Raw genomic sequence first — 16,967 nt, forward strand, 5'->3', positions numbered from 1 at the left:
AGGCCCATTAATCTGCAATAATGAGCCTGAAATAGCGCTGATCAAAATAATGAGGATAAAATCTATATCGGATTCCTGATCGGGATGCAACATCCAATTTTGATCAAGTCTGAAACCACGTGATCGGGCCTGATTTCCCGATCGGGACATTCCTAAATCCTACTGACAAGCATGAAAAAAATTAACCCTTTAATATTTATCTTGTTTTGTCTGCTCTCTCTCTCTCTCTCTCTCAGTGCACACAAACAGTGAGGAAATATGATGGCAAACTGCTCAAAAACCAGCATATATGTAAAAAAAAGTGGCAGATCTCCGTGTAAATGTGACGTCATTCGTAGTGCACAAACTCCATGTCAGAAAAACTCGCACAAGGGCCATTGAAGCGGTTACAGAGAAAGGTGTTTTCCTGTCACCTCTAAGAATTGGGCAATTAAGCCAAATGACAGACTCAGAACTGCCACCGTCCTGTGTAAAGGAAGGCTTACTACTGGCACCAGTAGTTAAAGCAAGACTTTGCAGGACGAAGTGGTTTTGCAAGCAAAAACCAGCACATCTTGTTCTTGTGTTTATTTCTGCTGTGTATTAAGCTGTTAAATGTGTCCATATAGGGCATAAATGTTCAAAGCTTGTCATCTTGTCATACAATCCCACATTGCCATATAAATGTGTGTGTATATTATCCAGCCCTACACAACGGGACAGATTAACACAGTTTCATCCTGTTGCGTGACCATTCTAATGTTTCATGTCATGTCTGTGCTTCTCAGCTCTTGTTCTGCTCTGCACCCTGGTGCACTCTAAAAGGTTTCATTGTTCAACGGCTGCACTAAAATATTTTCACCAGCAGTAACTGTTATAATGTCAAACTCCATGCAAGTCCTCCAACGTTTGTTTTCCACTCAAGCTGTGACAGAAGATATTCTTGTCTAACACTGGGCAATGAGTGGAGCAAAACACAAAGGGACTTTTCAGTGATTCATCTGATCACACAAGAACACATTATAAGAGGAAATACAGTTTGTAGTGCAAATTAAAGCCTGATTGAAATCTGAAAATCACAATCTTTAAAACCATAATTTCAATTATAGAACCATTTAGCCCAACCAACATTTAGCCTGCAGGACGGAACACACCACTCACACCACCTTTTCTCTTTGCTTCCATCTGGCAGGCATTATCGGGCCTTCAAAGCCCACACCACAAGGCTAAAAAACATCTTCTTTCCTCAAGCCATTACAGAACTGAACAGACATGCCACCCCCATGTCACCCCCCCCCCCCAAAAAAAATCTCCTGATGTTCTTAATATTTACTGAAGTATGTGTGTGGGTAAGTTATGTGTGAGGGTGGGCATTGTTTTTGAGGAGGCACAAGCAAATTTTGTGTGCCGATTTGCTGTGCAATGACAATAAAGCTGATTCTGATTCTAAAACACATTATAATTGCATAGTCAGCAGCAGACGCCTCATTTCACTTTTTGATCTGAATACATATAGAATGATGATTAATAATCCATCACTTTATGACAATAAATTATTTTTACACTCACAACTCCTGTTTCACTATTCCATTACATACACACATACAGACTCATCGCTCAGGCTCATCCCATAATGTCTTGCTTCTAACTAGTAGTTTGATGAAAAAAAAGATGAAAAAAGATGATGAAAAAAAAAACCATTTACCATCATGCAGCTGTGGGCCATACAAGATGAAGAGTAGCTGTGCCTGACTGACCAAGGGCCAGAGCTTCAGCAGTTGCGTTAGCCAAAAGTGACCCTCCTGGCAGGACTTCCAAGGATCCAACAGAACACGTCGGCAGAACAGACGGACCTGAAGTTCCTGGTTCCGCTTCACTCCTGAGGACAAAGAAGCCAAATATATTCATCAGCAAATTATTGCTAACATCATTACTTAATTACATTCATTACTTAATTGCTTTTAATTCATTAATTTGGTATACCAAGTTATTCCAATTAAGGATCACAGGGGGCTGAAGCCCATCCCAGCTGTGATAGGGCAAGAGGCGAAGATTACCCTGGACAAGCTGCCAGTCTATCACAGGGCCACATATACGAGGTCTGTCCATAAAGTATCGTACCTTTTTATTTTTTTTTAAACTATATGGATTTGATTCATATGTTTTCACGTCAGACAAGCTTGAACCCTCGTGCGCATGCGTGAGTTTTTCCACGCCTGTCGGTGACGTCATTCGCCTGTGAGCACGCCTTGTGGAAGGAGTGGTCCCGCCCCATCGTGGGATTTTCATTGTCTGGAAATGGTGGAATGATTTGGGGTTTTTTTCCATCAGAATTTTTTCAGAAGCTGTTAGAGACTGGCACCTGGAAACCATTCGAAAAATTTATCTGGCTAGATTTTGTCATGGAAAGCCGCGCGGAGGCTTTGTGTGTCACGACCGATTCGCTGTTCGAGCGAGACAAAGGAACACCTCCGTTTCGGAGTGTTAGAGGACAAGTTGGGACATGCCTATCTCGGCTTTCAATGCTTACCAGTCGAGTGAGTTATAAGAGAAATTGTGGACAGCTGGGCTTGTCCTCTGGCGCGGCTTTCCATGACAAAATCTCTTGTTAAAAGTGAAATCTGCCGGAAAATGGTTGATGTCCAGCTCTTGTGATAACCAGAGAAAGTGCACACGACGGTCCCAGCTCCACACAGCCATCCGTTTAGAAATAATCCGGTGGTTCGTGCCTGTCGTCGCGGCTCGGAGCGCGGCGCACCGAGCGCCATTGTGGGCCATCCTTAAAGCTGTAGTTACAGTCCTTATTCTCTGTGAAGCCCGTAAAATTTTCACCGAAAGCCAGATAAATTTTTCGAATGGTTTCCAGGTGCCAGTCTCTAACAGCTTCTGAAAAAATTCTGATGGAAAAAAACCCCAAATCATTCCGCCATTTCCAGACAATGAAAATCCCACGACGGGGCGGGACCACTCCTTCCACAAGGCGTGCTCACAGGCGATGATGTCACCGACAGGCGTGAAAAAACTCACGCATGCGCTCGAGGGTTCAAGCTTGTCTGATGTGAAAACACATGAATCAAAATCCATATAGTTAAAAAATAAAATAAAAAGGTACGATCAAATCCATATAGTTAAAAAATAAAATAAAAAGGTACGATACTTTACGGACAGACCTCGTAAAAAGACAAACACATCCACAAATACAGTCAATTTAGAGTTTCCAATCCACCTAACCTTTGGAATTGGGAGAAAGCTGGAGCACCCAGAGGGAACCCATGTAAACACGCAGGGAACATGCAAACTCCACACAGAAAGGACCAGGGGCCTCATGTACAAAGTGTGCTTACACACAAAAACGTGGCATATGTTTGTCTCCATGCCAACGTTCAGATTTTGTTTTTTGTTGTTATTATTAATGTTTTGTTTTTCTTAAAGGAAAACCCACTGATAAAATACAGCTGAGAAGATAGACTGTGCTAAAAACTAACAATTGATCCGTATCAGAAAATAAGGAGCTCTCACAACTGAAATATCCACCTCCGAAAGTCACCATTTAAGCAGAATTCATCCATCATCAACGATTTCATAAATTCCACCACTGACACAATTTTAACCAATCAGTAAAGAACCCTGGCTCGCTTGTGGAACTGCTGTGACATAGCGTATGCACAGAAAGCTACACATGGCGAACACACGCAGATGTATAAGTCTCTCTAGCTCTCTCTCACTCCCTTGCTCTCTCTCTCTCTCTCCCTCACTCGCCGTTTTCCTGCTGAGGGAACACAGAGCCTTTCAACTGTAAAATAAAGTAAATTTCTAAATGTATCATCAGTAACTCTGAGTGAACATTGAAGGATTTTGGTGGAGGTTTTCCTGTTCAGTGGAGAGAAAGTGAATCTCTGTTCAGCTGTCCTCCTCAGCTGTGCTCTGAGCTGCTGTTAAAGTGTTTCACAGCCTCAGGACGTTGAAGTGGCTGATTTTTCAGTAACAATTCAGTTAATTTTTTGGAAAATCCGTGCTCAGCAGCACAGACCATTTGAATCCAGAGGCCGGGCGGAAATTTTCCGTTACCGGTGGCTTCTCGGCTGCGGTGCAGGAAGGAACAACTCGGCGTAAGCGCAGAAACCTCCCTCCTCCCCCTCCTTTCCTCCCGTTCAGCAGTAAACAGAGCAGAGAGCGGGCAGCTCAAGAGAGGTTTCACAGACGTGGTTTCTCCCCAGTATCGGAAAATCCTGCAGATTGGATCGGGAAATTCCGATCTGCAAATTACATCAGAACCCGATACTGATCCAGGATCCGGGATGTTGACTGCCGCTTACGTGCTTTGCTCCTTCTGTACTGAAAAGTGACACTGGCAGAGTTGTGAACGTCTATGCCCATGTGACATCACACATCACTGTTATAGCAGACGGCATGGAAGCCTGCTGATGGCTTTAGACCAGCCATACAAAAACGCTCATACCTTTAACATAAATGATCACACATCCGTACAACTTTTCATATGGGCTCTCAATATCATAATCTACCAACCCAATCATAAATTATGTTAACTTTTCGTTTCCTTTAACTAGAGAGCTTCTTAACAGGCCCCTGACTGTGTTCAGTATTTGTCAGTAATAGCGTGTGTAATGTTGTGAATGTCACATACTGGCAGCAGCCGAGCACATAATGTCTTTTTACTTCAGTGTGTGCGTGTTGCTTTGGCCTCAGCATTTGCACACACAAACACACTTATGTAATTTTCTTTTTACATTACAGCAACCCACGTGAGAGAACGATGAGCGAGCCACAGCTTTCATTGTTTTTTGCACATTGTCTCTAAAAGTTCTTCAATTTTTACAAACAACAACACAGAAACAATGGCAGATGTCATCAAACACACTGCACTCCACACTTATGGTGCCATCAGCATGACACAACCAAACTATTTGAATAAATTTGCATATTCAGATGGAGGCGTGCCCATGGAGGAGTTTGGTGCGTGTGCATGTGTGTTCGATTCCACCTTCAGTGGGATGTACAAACCAAACGTGCGTGGATCCATACCTACGCACACTTTGACACATCTGAATATTTTTGTGTTTATGCCAATTTCTGGGTTATGGAGTACACCAAGTTTCAGTAGGAAATCCATGCAAGTTTTGTACACGAGGCCCTGAGTGAGAATCAATCCTTCATCCTTCAGGGGTTTTTTTCAACAGTTTTCCACATATGGAATTCTCTAACTTCTAAACACACACCTGGTGGTTCAGTGATGACTGCCTCGACTTTTTGCATGAGATTTGTGAGTTTGCAGAGGAAGCTGAATACTCGTTGACACTCAAGCTCATCCCACCCTGCAATCAGGGTCTGCAAAGTAACACACACACACATACAGCTGACGTGTTCAAATACTGATTTCTCAATGTTTGACATGATCATCTGACTTAAAGCTTTATATTCTTCATCTCATACAAGATGTTACACTGGTGATTTATATCTCCATGTGCAAATTTTTTTTTCTTTTTCAGCGTCAGCAATGCTACACTAGAGTAGACTGTAACGCTTTGATTATTGTGCAACTTCAGTAAAACTAAACTAATCATCATATTAGGCTTTGAGGTACTTACATTAACTTCCATCAAACCTGCTGTGTGCATGTAGGTTGACCTCAGTTTAATTTGGTAAAGATCATTGGGGTTGAAGGTCAAAATTAAGATTTTTTTTCCCCTAATGTCAACCAAACTGTCACACATATGTAGGTATATGCATATGTATGTGGGTTCTGGAATTGCCCAAGTGACATCAGCTTTGACAAAGGTCAATCGCTTTGGTCAAGGTCATTGGGGTCAAAGGTCAAAGGCTTGGAACTCTGGCAGGGGCAGTCGCATTCCTCCCCTCTTCTCTCCTCCTTTTCTGTTCTCTATTTCTGCCCCAACCTTCAAAGTCCCAGTTTCACCAGAGTGTGAATTCTTCAAATTAAGACTTGGATTAACCATGGAATTGATCAGCTGGTCTCTCAAGGCTATTGACACCATTTTTTCAACAAGGAAATCAGGGCTGGGGGATCCTGCGTGCGCTCATGGAACCTACCCAGCAGGCTATGTTCTCGACGCCTGGGAGAAATGGCGTATGGCGTGCTTGGCTCCACTCTGTAGAAGATGTTGAGGATTTATTTCTATTCACTTTTATGGTGGGAGGTTTGGCGCTGATTGGTTTGTGCGTTGCCCTGACCTACAGGAATATTAGCAAGACCTCATCTGTCCGTCATGATTAATGAGTTGGGCAAGACCATGCAATCTCAGACTGCATTAACTCTTGAACTCAAATGCAAAATGGATACCATCTTGGAGCATATAGCTGCATTGCAAAGGAATGTGCTGCTGAGGACCGAAGAATATTCTTCATAAATTTGGAGTCTAGACAGTCATCATCGGCCTCCCTCTCTCTGAGCAGACGATGGCACGTGCCCCCTCCTGCAGCAGGTTCTCCGGTGACTGTACAGTCCAATTCTCGAGTGGCAATCCTTGCTGCAGCCCTCACAGATAAACATCTGAGTATGCTGGGCTGTTTGTGTTTTTTGCTTTTCTCTCTTTTCCTTTCGTAGTCTGTCACGATCCTCCTCCGCCCTTCTCACCCCGGTTTTGATGGTGGACCTCCACAAGGTGCCATTTAGTGCGATGTTCTTCCAAGACTCAATGCCAATATGTGCTGTCCAGAGGTCCCTCTTACAGACGTCCTTGTATCGTAGATATGGGCAGCCTTTTTGCCGGGTTCCGTGCTCAAGTTGGCCATACAATAAGTCTTTTGGTATGCGGCCTCGGTCCATGCAGCGGACATGGCCTAGCCATCTCAGACGACGCTCACTGAGAATTGTGTGCATAGTCCAAGATCCTGACCTGCTGAGGACCTCTTGAGTTTGTGATCCTGTCCATCCAGGTAATGCCCAGGATCCTTTGTAGGCACCTCATGTGGAAAGTGTTGAGTTTGGCTTCTTGTACCGCATAAGTTGTCCAACTCTTGCTTCCGTAAAGAAGAGTGCCAAGGACGCAAGCCTCGTACACCCTGATCTTTGTCTGTATGGACAGATTTTTATTTTCCCATACTCTAAATTTAAGTTTGGACATTACAGAGGCCACTCTGCCGATTCTGGTGTTGATTACTAGGTCAAGGGACAGGTTGTGGGTGACCGTCGATCCAAGGTAGGTAAACCTGTTGACTACAACAAGCCTGGAGCCGTTGACTGTTATAAGAGGGGGACATGGAGCGTATTGGGCCATAACCACAGTTTTCTTTATACTGATGGTTAGTGAGAACTCATGGCATGCACTTGAAAAGCAGTCCAGGAGACGCTGAAGGCCTTGCTCTGAGTGGCTAGCCAGAACTGCATCATCAGCGAAGAGACGCTCCATGAGGAGGACACTGATTGTCTTGGTTTTTGCACGTAGGCAAGCCAGGTTAAATAGCTTGCCATCGTGACGAGTAAGGATGTAGACCCCATCAGTAGAGGACCGGAAGGCATAGCTCAAAAGTAGAGAAAACAAGATACCAAAGAGTGTTGGAGCGAGCACACAGCCCTGTTTGACTCCGCTGAGAACTGGGAATGGCACTGACATGTTTCCCTCAAAGCTAACCGTACTTCTTGCGTTGTAATGAAATGACCTGATTATACTCAGAAGCTTTGGTGGGCACCCAATCCTTTCAAGAAGCCTAAACAGACGACGGCCACTGACCAGATCAAAGGCTTTAGTGAGATCAAGAAAAGCCAGGAAGAGAGGTTGATTCTCTGTAGAATACAGTTCCAGATAATGCATCTGTCCATTTGTTTTTGGGGGTCAGTAATGGTTGTACCACTTTTTAATTTCAATGGGGCTGTTTTCTTTATGTTTGGGCCAGTGGCCTGCTTGATGCCTTCATACATTGTTCTGACATTTCCAGTCAGAGATGCATGTTCAATTGAAGAACACAGTTGCAGCCAGAAGTTGTTTGCACATTTCCTGGCTACCTCCCGGCATTTAGCCCTGCACTTCCTAAGAGAGAGCAGGTTTTGCTGGGTCGGATCTTTGGTTTCTTGCTTGTGTTGTCAGGTGTGCCTTTTAACAGTCCGCTTTTCAAGTGCGGGTGGTGCACGCTAAGCTCCTTACACCCCAAGAAGCAGCAGGCTGTGGCAGATCGACACCTAATTGGCTGGGGGCTGCCCAGCTTAAGGCGGGCGGTAGTTGATCAGTGGAGTACGAAGACTCCTCCCGCCGATGGAGTCAGCCCGTGGCGTCCATCTCTACGCCAACTGAGATCAGACTTATAACCCGTGTCTGCTGACTCCCGTGTTGTGACTTTGGTACTGTACTTCTCAAAGATGGAGTGACCTCTCCGTGGTGGCGCAAGAGCCTGGGCAAGTTTAAGGAGGTCCTGGGTTGCCCAAGCGACAGGACCCCCCTCTCGACCGCACCGGTGTGGTCCAGAGGAAAGCTAGGTAGTACATCTGGCACCAGCTTGGTTGCAGGAGTTGCCGGAGAGACTAGCTAACAGCAATGCCTAACCACCTATGGGGCTCCACTCCGAGTTTTCTATCAGGGTTGTTTCCCTTAGCCTTGCACTATCCTTGGCACCCACAAGGCAGTGAGACTATTTCACCCATAGTTGGAGGTTTGAGATCAGGGTTTACCTTCCCCTAGATGGACAGCCTTTCAGGGCTAGTGAGCTCCATCTACCCGGGTTTGAAATCAGGTCTGTCCTTCCCCTAGACCAGGGGTGGCCAAGTTCGGTCCTCGAGAGCCACATTCCTGACACTCTTAGTTGTCTCCCTGCTCCAACACGCCTGAATCCAATGAAAGACTCGTTAGCAGACTTTTAATGAGCCTTTCATTGGATTCAGGTGTGTTGGAACAGGGAGACAACTAAGAGTGTCAGGAATGTGGTTCTCGAGGACCGAACTTGGTCACCCCTGCCCTAGACGGACTGCCAGCCGAGGCTAACGAGCACCGTCTACCCGTGCTATTTACCCATAGCTGGGGGTCTGGTTCATGGGCATCAGGGCGTGTCCACACGCAGATGGGCCATGCATGCCGCATGTCTGGGGGCCAGACCTCCTCCGAGCTCCCTGCAGGTTTGCCTGGGGCCTTACGGTGCCCAGTTACCATCTATAGCCACAAGGAGGCACTGCATAGGACTTGCTGTGGAGAGGCTATGTACTGACAAGAGAGACTTACGCGCTCGGCTCTCTTTTCGCAGTGCTGCAAGCAGCTCCGCTAGCCAGCAGTGAGGGCTGAAAGTGAGAGGTGACAAGCACACTAACGCTACGCCTACACACAAGTTGCATCACACAAACCCTTTACAGTCAGAGGTGCAGTAAATGGAATTCTGTATCTCTCCTCCTAACATCAACATGGCACCCTTATTGGCTCCTGAAGGTCAAATGTCCTGCTCTTCCCCCAGAAGAATCTACGGCCTTGGTGAAGGAATTCGGCTCCCCCTTCTTATCTATTTACACCCCCCCAGCCTGCTGCTGCCTAGCAACGTCAGACTTTATGCACACACGGACAGAAACTGACACAAATTTAACTCATCTGCACATGACGCACATCGCTCTCCCTCCATCCCTATTACACCCCCCTTGTGTCTCTCCACTCCCCTCACCCTGGCTTCCTCCCTGCCACCCTGGAGGCAGCGTGGTTTTCACTGCTGCAGCCTTCAACTCCCCAAGCTGGGCGGCGCAGGCCCCTCCTGCTGCAGCCTTCACCCACTTTACCTCAATTTGGATGACGGACTACTTCACGTTTAGTGCACATAAACAATGTCAAATGTATATGTGTTGTTATTAATTCTGATGTGTGCCATTATTACGTTCAACTGGTAATAATTGTGGATTAATTGCTGTATTTTGTCTGAGGTAATTGGAGTGTAAACGTAATTTCTTTGTTGTTGCGCCCGTGTAATGACAATGACAATAAATCTCATCTCATCTCTCTCTGTCTCTCTCATCTCTCAAATTTATGTTTTTCCTTCCAATGTGCGTCAAAATTGGCACACATGAGGGTGGGTTCCACAATTACCCTAAAAAGACAAATTTGCTAAAGGTCAATCATTCGGGTCAAGGTCATGTGTGCCTGTTTGTTGGTGACTCCTCCCAGGTCCATTTACTGATTTCTACCCAACTTGGTATGTCAATGAATGTTGGCCCAGAAATTACAGCTGAAAAAAAATCATTTTGGTAAAGGTCAAGGAATCTGATTTTCAACCTGACTTGGACTTAACGTGGCACACACTACAGTGGATTCCAAAATGCCCTGGCCAATCATTTCAAAGAAGGTCAAGGTCATTGTGGTCAAATGTCAGATTGCCATAGCTGTTACAGATTTCATGATCACAGGTTTCATCACAATGTATGAAAGATTGGGCCGGGAATCTGGGCTGGGCAAAATTCAGAAATTTAGAATTGTAATTCCACATCCTGTTTCTTACCTCAGTTCAAAAGTTAGCTCAAACTCAAGAAATTAATTAAAATTCAAAAGTCATTCTCAGTTTAATTCTGAATTTTGCACAGCCATGCCACAGACACAAAACAATGCATGTGTCTAATACAGAGACTGACAGCTGCATGCATTCGGCTGAAAAGTGAAGCACTCGTATTTTAGATTTTAAACAATGCTTGTATGGTTATCAGTAACTGAACAGAGAGATGGAGGGTGATGGAGTTAGTTATGCTGTCGGATTGATTTGAGAAGGGCCCCAATTTTCCAACAATAAAACAAATCACTGTTGGATTCTACTTCAAGTCACATGAATTTAAGATCTGTTGGATTCTACTTCAAGTCACATGAATTTAAGATACTGCCAGAATGCTTCAAAGTGTGAGTGTCTAACAAATCAAGATTTTGAATACAATGTTTCTGTAGAATTACCTTAAATGAATGTGCCAAGAATCATATTACATTTTGTAACTTTTGCTATAATCATTTTTGGATATTCTTGTCTACACCCAAGCGTGTGGAAGCATAGTTCCCTTGCTGGCGCCAGTTAAGAGGAAACAATGATTATGCTGAATTGCTGTTATCCTCTATATCGATAATGCACCTGGCCAGCAGTTCTCCATTCAATCAAGTAATAAGCCATTTCCATTATGTTTAGAATGCCTATGCTGACACCTACTGGACCCCAATGAAATTGAAAACACCAACTTAAATGTAACATTACCACTGCATGTGGATTCACAGGAACCATGTAACCATGTACTGGAATTTTATTTCTCTTCTGAGTCATAAATCCTCCACCCAAATGTCTTTGTCTGTGCAGGCATGCATAATTTAACATGTGCCTGTGAAAGTTTTCACCTGGACAAAGACTCCAAGGCTGGAGAAGCCAAAACAGTCTGGTGACATACACTGTCCCAGCATAAAGCAGGGAACCTAAAACAGACACACAAAAAAAAAAAATTCCGAAAGATTGCTGTACTGTTCAAGTCAAGAACATTAAAAATGACCATAATATTTAGTTTCAACATCTATTTTACAATGTAACAACTGATGCAATACAACAAAGAAACATATTACTGTGATACATAATACGTTTACTGCTTGTACTGATTAAAAAATGAGATGAAATGTCTGTGTTCAAAATTCAAATAGAGAAAGATGTGAATCATAACTGACTGATTATTCTGGCTTTAGAAAAATACTTATCACAGCATCTCACTGTAGCTGCTCTTCTCACATTCACCTTTCTCACCTGTGAGAAGTTGCTGAAGATGAGCTTCAATCGCTCCTTTGTTGGCAGCAGCAGGGTACATCTCTTGAACAGCAATCCTGGACAGCCCACAGTACACAAAAATGTACTTAAATTATGGGTTGTTATTTACAAAAAATAGAGAAAATGTCAGGTTGTTGAATTTTTTTTTGGAGGTCAATGTCATAGATTATTTGCTGTGCTCTATGGAGGTCATCCAAGTACTGTATTTGATAAAACCTGGATGGAACTATGGACAACATGCTGTCTACAGAAAAGTGGTGACTGATATTTTCCTATTTCTATGAGATCAGTGGAAAACAAAACACAGAGAAGTGTGAGCTGATGCCTACCCAGATCTCTGTAGTGTCCAAGAGCAATGCTCTGTTCATCTGGACAGGCTGAGTGATGAAAGCTCTGGATGATTATTTTATTCCTCCAAGACATAGTAGAAATGAACTTCGCAACATAGGCACTGATGCCTTTGGACACCATGCTAAATACACTGAGCTCCACCACTAGAAAACACACAGATTTCAACTGATTAGCCATTAAAATATATTCAAGTGAATGAATGAGGACTGTCATGTTTTTGAATTTCATATTAAAAGGTTATAGCGAGTGCTGGGTCCCAAACAAAAAACAATGCACACACACACAAATATTAGTATTAGTCTTTGTAAGTGTATTATTTAACTTTTTTGTGTTCTAGTCTTACATAAAGCTGACAGACAGGACGTTTTCTGTGAATGTCAGCGGCTTCAAATCTTTTGTAGTCCCTTTGTCATGTGGTGTCCCACATGGCTTTATTTTGGGGCCCCTGTTGTTCTCTCTGTATTTATTGCCTCTGGGGACTTTTTTTAGAAAACATGGGACTTCATTCCACTGCTATGCAGATGATTGCCACATTTAATTGCCTGTGACTCAGAGGGATGGTCAGTCATTGAAACAGCTCCTGGCGTATTTAGAAGATATTAAAGCCTGGCTTGCCCTGAATTTTCTACGTTTGTTTTGAAAAGAAAGCAGCGGTGGCGGTTTTGGGACCTAGTAGTCTTTGTGAGACCACCTCTGTCGATTTGGGACCCCTGGAAGCATATTTTAAACCAGTTATTCTTAATCTTGGTTTTAAGACAGATGATGATCTTACATTGGACAGTCAAATTGCAGCAGTGGTGAAATCTGGTTTTTATCATTTGCGGCATTTGGCAACACTGAATCCTTTTTTTTCCAGGCATTTTGAGTTGGTTATTCATGCTTTGTATCATCTCATCTGGATTACTGCAATTCGCTCTATGTGGGAGTAAATCAGGCACTTCTCTCCTGTCTGCAGTTGGTTCAGAATGCTGCAGCATGTCTTTTGACAGGGGCTTATGCATAGGAGGGAGCATATGACTCCTGTCCTGGCCACACTTCACTGGTTGCCGGTTCATTTTAGGGTCCTTGTTAAAATTATTATGCTCGTTTTTAAGTCCCTCCATGGTCTAGCTCTATCCTACCTCTCTGGGCTTCTTCAGCCTTATGCACCTAGTCGTACTCTCAGGTCGGCTGACCAGCTACTCCTGCAAGTGCCCAGATCGAGGGGAAAACTCAGAGGGGACAGGGCCTTCCCCGTTGTTGCTCCCAGACTGTGGAACAGTTTGCCTCTGGATGTTAGGGAGGCACCCTCAATGGTCATTTTTAAAGTTCGTTTAAAAATGTATCTTTTTTTTCCTTGGCTTTTGACACAAACAAGGCTTAGTTTGATGATGTTTTAAATTGCATTTTTGTGTTTATTTTTATTTTATTGTATTTTAATTTGTCTTATGTTTTTAGTCTATAGCACCTTGTGTCAGCACTGGCTGTTTTAAGGTGCTTTATAAATAAAGTTATGGTAAGGTAAAGCAAACACATCAATATTGTAATACCAAGCTGCAATTCTTGCAGAATCACATTTTTCAAGTATCACGATATATATAAAGAGGGGCCCAAGTACTGTGATATGTATCACATCGGGAGACAAGCATCATCCCAGCCTTAATAATTATGAACAAAAATGTAATGTCATTACAATTTGTGGCTAACATAAAATGGAGCAGTTAGTCTTGTGGGACAGCAAAGAATTGCAGGGAAATGTCCTGAAACTTTAATTCAAATGAAGATCATAATAAGCTCAGCGAATACATAGAAATAGAGTGCCAGGAATCATCAAACTAAATGCCATCCAAATTGCACTGCATTCAACCTCGATGCTTATCCACATCAAAAGCCTCCGTGATGGTGCCTCCATATTTAATTTTTGGGATAAGCCTGGACATGCCTTATGGATTTAAGTCTGGATACAAGGGGGTTTGGTGAAAACACACTTTCCTTTCCTGGTTCCAGAAACAGGTCTCCGTTTCCCTACTCCTGTTAAGGTAGTTAAAACATTCAACAACCACTTCATAAACAATGCAGGCGTGATGATGAGCCTGATTTTTAAGGTAAAATATGGGCAGGTTAACTTCAGTGGCTATCAACCCAGATGCTTCCAAATATTTATGTAAAATTTGTAAAATGCAATGCCACTTACTGGACAGTTTACCCAGGATCATGTGAAACAGCTCAGGTGGAAGCCTCTCAAAGAAGCTGGGCATACTGCTGCTCTGGCTGTGGGTCAGGATGGTTCTGTGTGGACTTAGCGCTTGATAAGTAATTTTGTAAGGACTGCTTTTCTTCTTGATTCGTCTGGACGCTGTCCCCACCATTGTCTTCACCGCTGACCTGCCTCTGTTCACAGATAATATCACAGTACGCATGAAAAAGTTAAAGTGCATATCTCTGATAAATGAAATGTTAAATGAGCTGAGTATTCCAAATAAATAAAAAAACTATGAAAATATTGATGAATTGTGCTTTGTTTTTGGGGGCCTAAGAAATTAAGTCATAAACATGCGGAAATTAGCTGGATTTGATCTGCTGCTGATAAATACTCAGAAATGTTTGCCTCCAGAAACAGTTGTCTTCAGTTCCATTACATGAGGCACCGCCCCCTGAGAGACATTCATTGAAACAAATGGGAAAACCAGAATTTTTTTTCATCTCGAAATCTGTGTTTTTGTGGATTTGATAGTGAAGATGTCAAAATGGTCAACAGATGTGTTTTGGGAGGGTTCATCATAGCCAGTAGTGGTGTTTATTATTTGTGGAGTTTTCCCACAGATAAGAGTGACATTTTGAGGGCGAAGTGGAAGTGTTTTCTACATGCCTCCCATAAAGAGTGGAAACTGCAGCAGGCACAGAGTGAGAAATGTGCTTCAAAAATGATGTGGATCCAGCATTGCGGAGGAAGAATTTTATCCGTGTGTTGAAAGGTGGGAACATGAAGACTTTGAGATGAAGTGACTGCTACTGTAATCTTACTGTGAGAGACGTGCCGTGGACACCGGAGCAACCCCCAACTGTCTAACAGCATTACCTGCTTTTCAATCTTATTTAGAAGTATTTGTGTTTTTTTTAATACAAAAACCCAAACTGATGTGCTGTCGTAAGTCTCAGCATGAAACTAACTGGTCACAGGTGGAGCGGAGTGACCTTCAGCTTGCTAAAAGGCAGTCGCCAAGGTTACGTAATGACTATGGATATGGGCTATGGATATGAAGATTAGATTAAGAAATATAATCTTGACCCTAGTGTACTGAAAAATTGTAGGCCAATATCAAATCTATCATTCTGTTCTAAAATTCTGGAAAAAGTGGTTTCACAGCAGCTCGTGGACCACATTACTGAGAATAATCTCTTTGAGCCACTGCAGTCTGCATTTAGAACATATTCCACGGACACAGCTCTAAATAAAGTGGTAAATGATCTCCTGCTTGCAATGGATTCTGACACCACTATGGTTCTGGTGCTGTTAGATCTTAGTGCTGTGTTTGATAAAGTGGCTCATCGTATTCTACTTGATGAGCTGCAGAATCATTTTGGGATTCCTGGGAATGCCCTTGCATGGTTAACATCATACCTAACCAGTTGTTCTCCCTGTTTCTTGTACAATAACAGTACCTCTAACCTTGGTGACATGAAATATGGGGTTCTACAGCGGTCCGTCTTAGGCCCCCTGCTTTTTTCCCTTTATACAGCAACCCTTGAGCACATATTACAGTGTCTGAAGGACCTAAATGACATGGTGAGATGCTAAACAGCTTTGCTGGTTCATGTCCACGACATACACATATTATAGGTTTTTTCTCATAAAATTACGACTTTATTCTTGTAATATTATGACTTTATTCTCAAAGTCTAAAAAAAAAAAAAAAAAAAAAAAAAAAAACTAAAAATGACAAGATAAGGTTTCAATATTTTTTTTATTCTTTTTTTAATAAACAAATGCAATGCCCTTCCTTAGAAAAGGTTAAGGTAACCTAGCAAAAACTTTTTTTCCGGCTATACTAAAATATGAAATGGAGCGAAATGGGGAGAAACAAGCCTAATAATCATGAAATGGGGGTAAAAAGTAACGAACTGACCCAGACTAACTCCAAATATGATTAAATATTTGGAGTTATTAATTACTGTTACTTAATTACAGTCACTTGCCCAGTTCCGGATCACTGCTGTCGTTTTTGCACCGCCGTTTCTCGTAATCAGCACGAATAAGCTAATACTTGGTACGGTCACTTGCCCAGTTCCGGATCATTGCCAGTTCCGGATCACTGCTGTAGTTTTTCCGCCGTCGTTTCTCGTAATCAGCACGAATAAGCTAATACTTGGTACAGTCACTTGCCCAGTTCCGGATCACTGCTGTAGTTTTTGCACCGCCGTTTCTCGTAATCAGCACGAATAAGCTAATACTTGGTACCAATGGAAAGGTTGATGTTTTGTCTACAAACGACCACAAGCTCGACCGGATCCAGCCACCCTTGTGATCAGCAGAGGAATCAAAACATCCCGGTGTCTGTGGTGTGCGCGCTTTTTCTGACTCACTCATTCCTGCAAGTTTGAAAGTAACGATCTCTAAGACGTAGCAAAGGTGAGTTAGCCATTCAGTGTTTTTGGTTCTAGAGTGGGAAAATACTTACTTACTTGGGTAGAAAATGTGAGTGTGTTATGTCTTGCTGTTTAACTGCTGCGTGCATTCATCTCCGACGCGAAAGTTTGCCGGTTGCGAATCACTGAAGCAGCAGCCTCGTGTCAGTAGTTGTGAGCCTTGTGGACTTTGGGGATCATCTCAAAATCACAAATGGGCATGAATGTGGGGGCTTTTACTTTTTAATTTGGGAGAAATCTCACTCCACATTTCAATTTTTGCTCGTAAAAACGTATAACAGCGCCTTTCA

General features: G+C 43.0%; 1 protein-coding gene across 1 annotated transcript in view; it reads right to left on the reverse strand.

Moving 5' to 3' along the window:
- LOC117524259 (F-box only protein 47-like) overlaps positions 1 to 14,399 on the reverse strand; it is a 41,974-nt gene extending 27,575 nt beyond the window's left edge. Inside the window, exons 1-6 of the mRNA XM_034186029.1 lie at positions 14,225 to 14,399; positions 12,030 to 12,194; positions 11,680 to 11,756; positions 11,286 to 11,360; positions 5,217 to 5,325; positions 1,685 to 1,858 (exon numbers count right to left, since the gene is read on the reverse strand). Of these exons, the coding sequence (XP_034041920.1) occupies positions 1,685 to 1,858; positions 5,217 to 5,325; positions 11,286 to 11,360; positions 11,680 to 11,756; positions 12,030 to 12,194; positions 14,225 to 14,399 (775 nt within the window). The remainder of the gene's footprint in view (positions 1 to 1,684; positions 1,859 to 5,216; positions 5,326 to 11,285; positions 11,361 to 11,679; positions 11,757 to 12,029; positions 12,195 to 14,224) is intronic.
- Between the last annotated feature and the right edge of the window lie 2,568 nt (positions 14,400 to 16,967).

The sequence above is a fragment of the Thalassophryne amazonica genome, chromosome 14 (genome assembly GCF_902500255.1).
Source record: "Thalassophryne amazonica chromosome 14, fThaAma1.1, whole genome shotgun sequence".
In the NCBI taxonomy this organism is placed as follows: Eukaryota; Metazoa; Chordata; class Actinopteri; order Batrachoidiformes; family Batrachoididae; genus Thalassophryne; species Thalassophryne amazonica.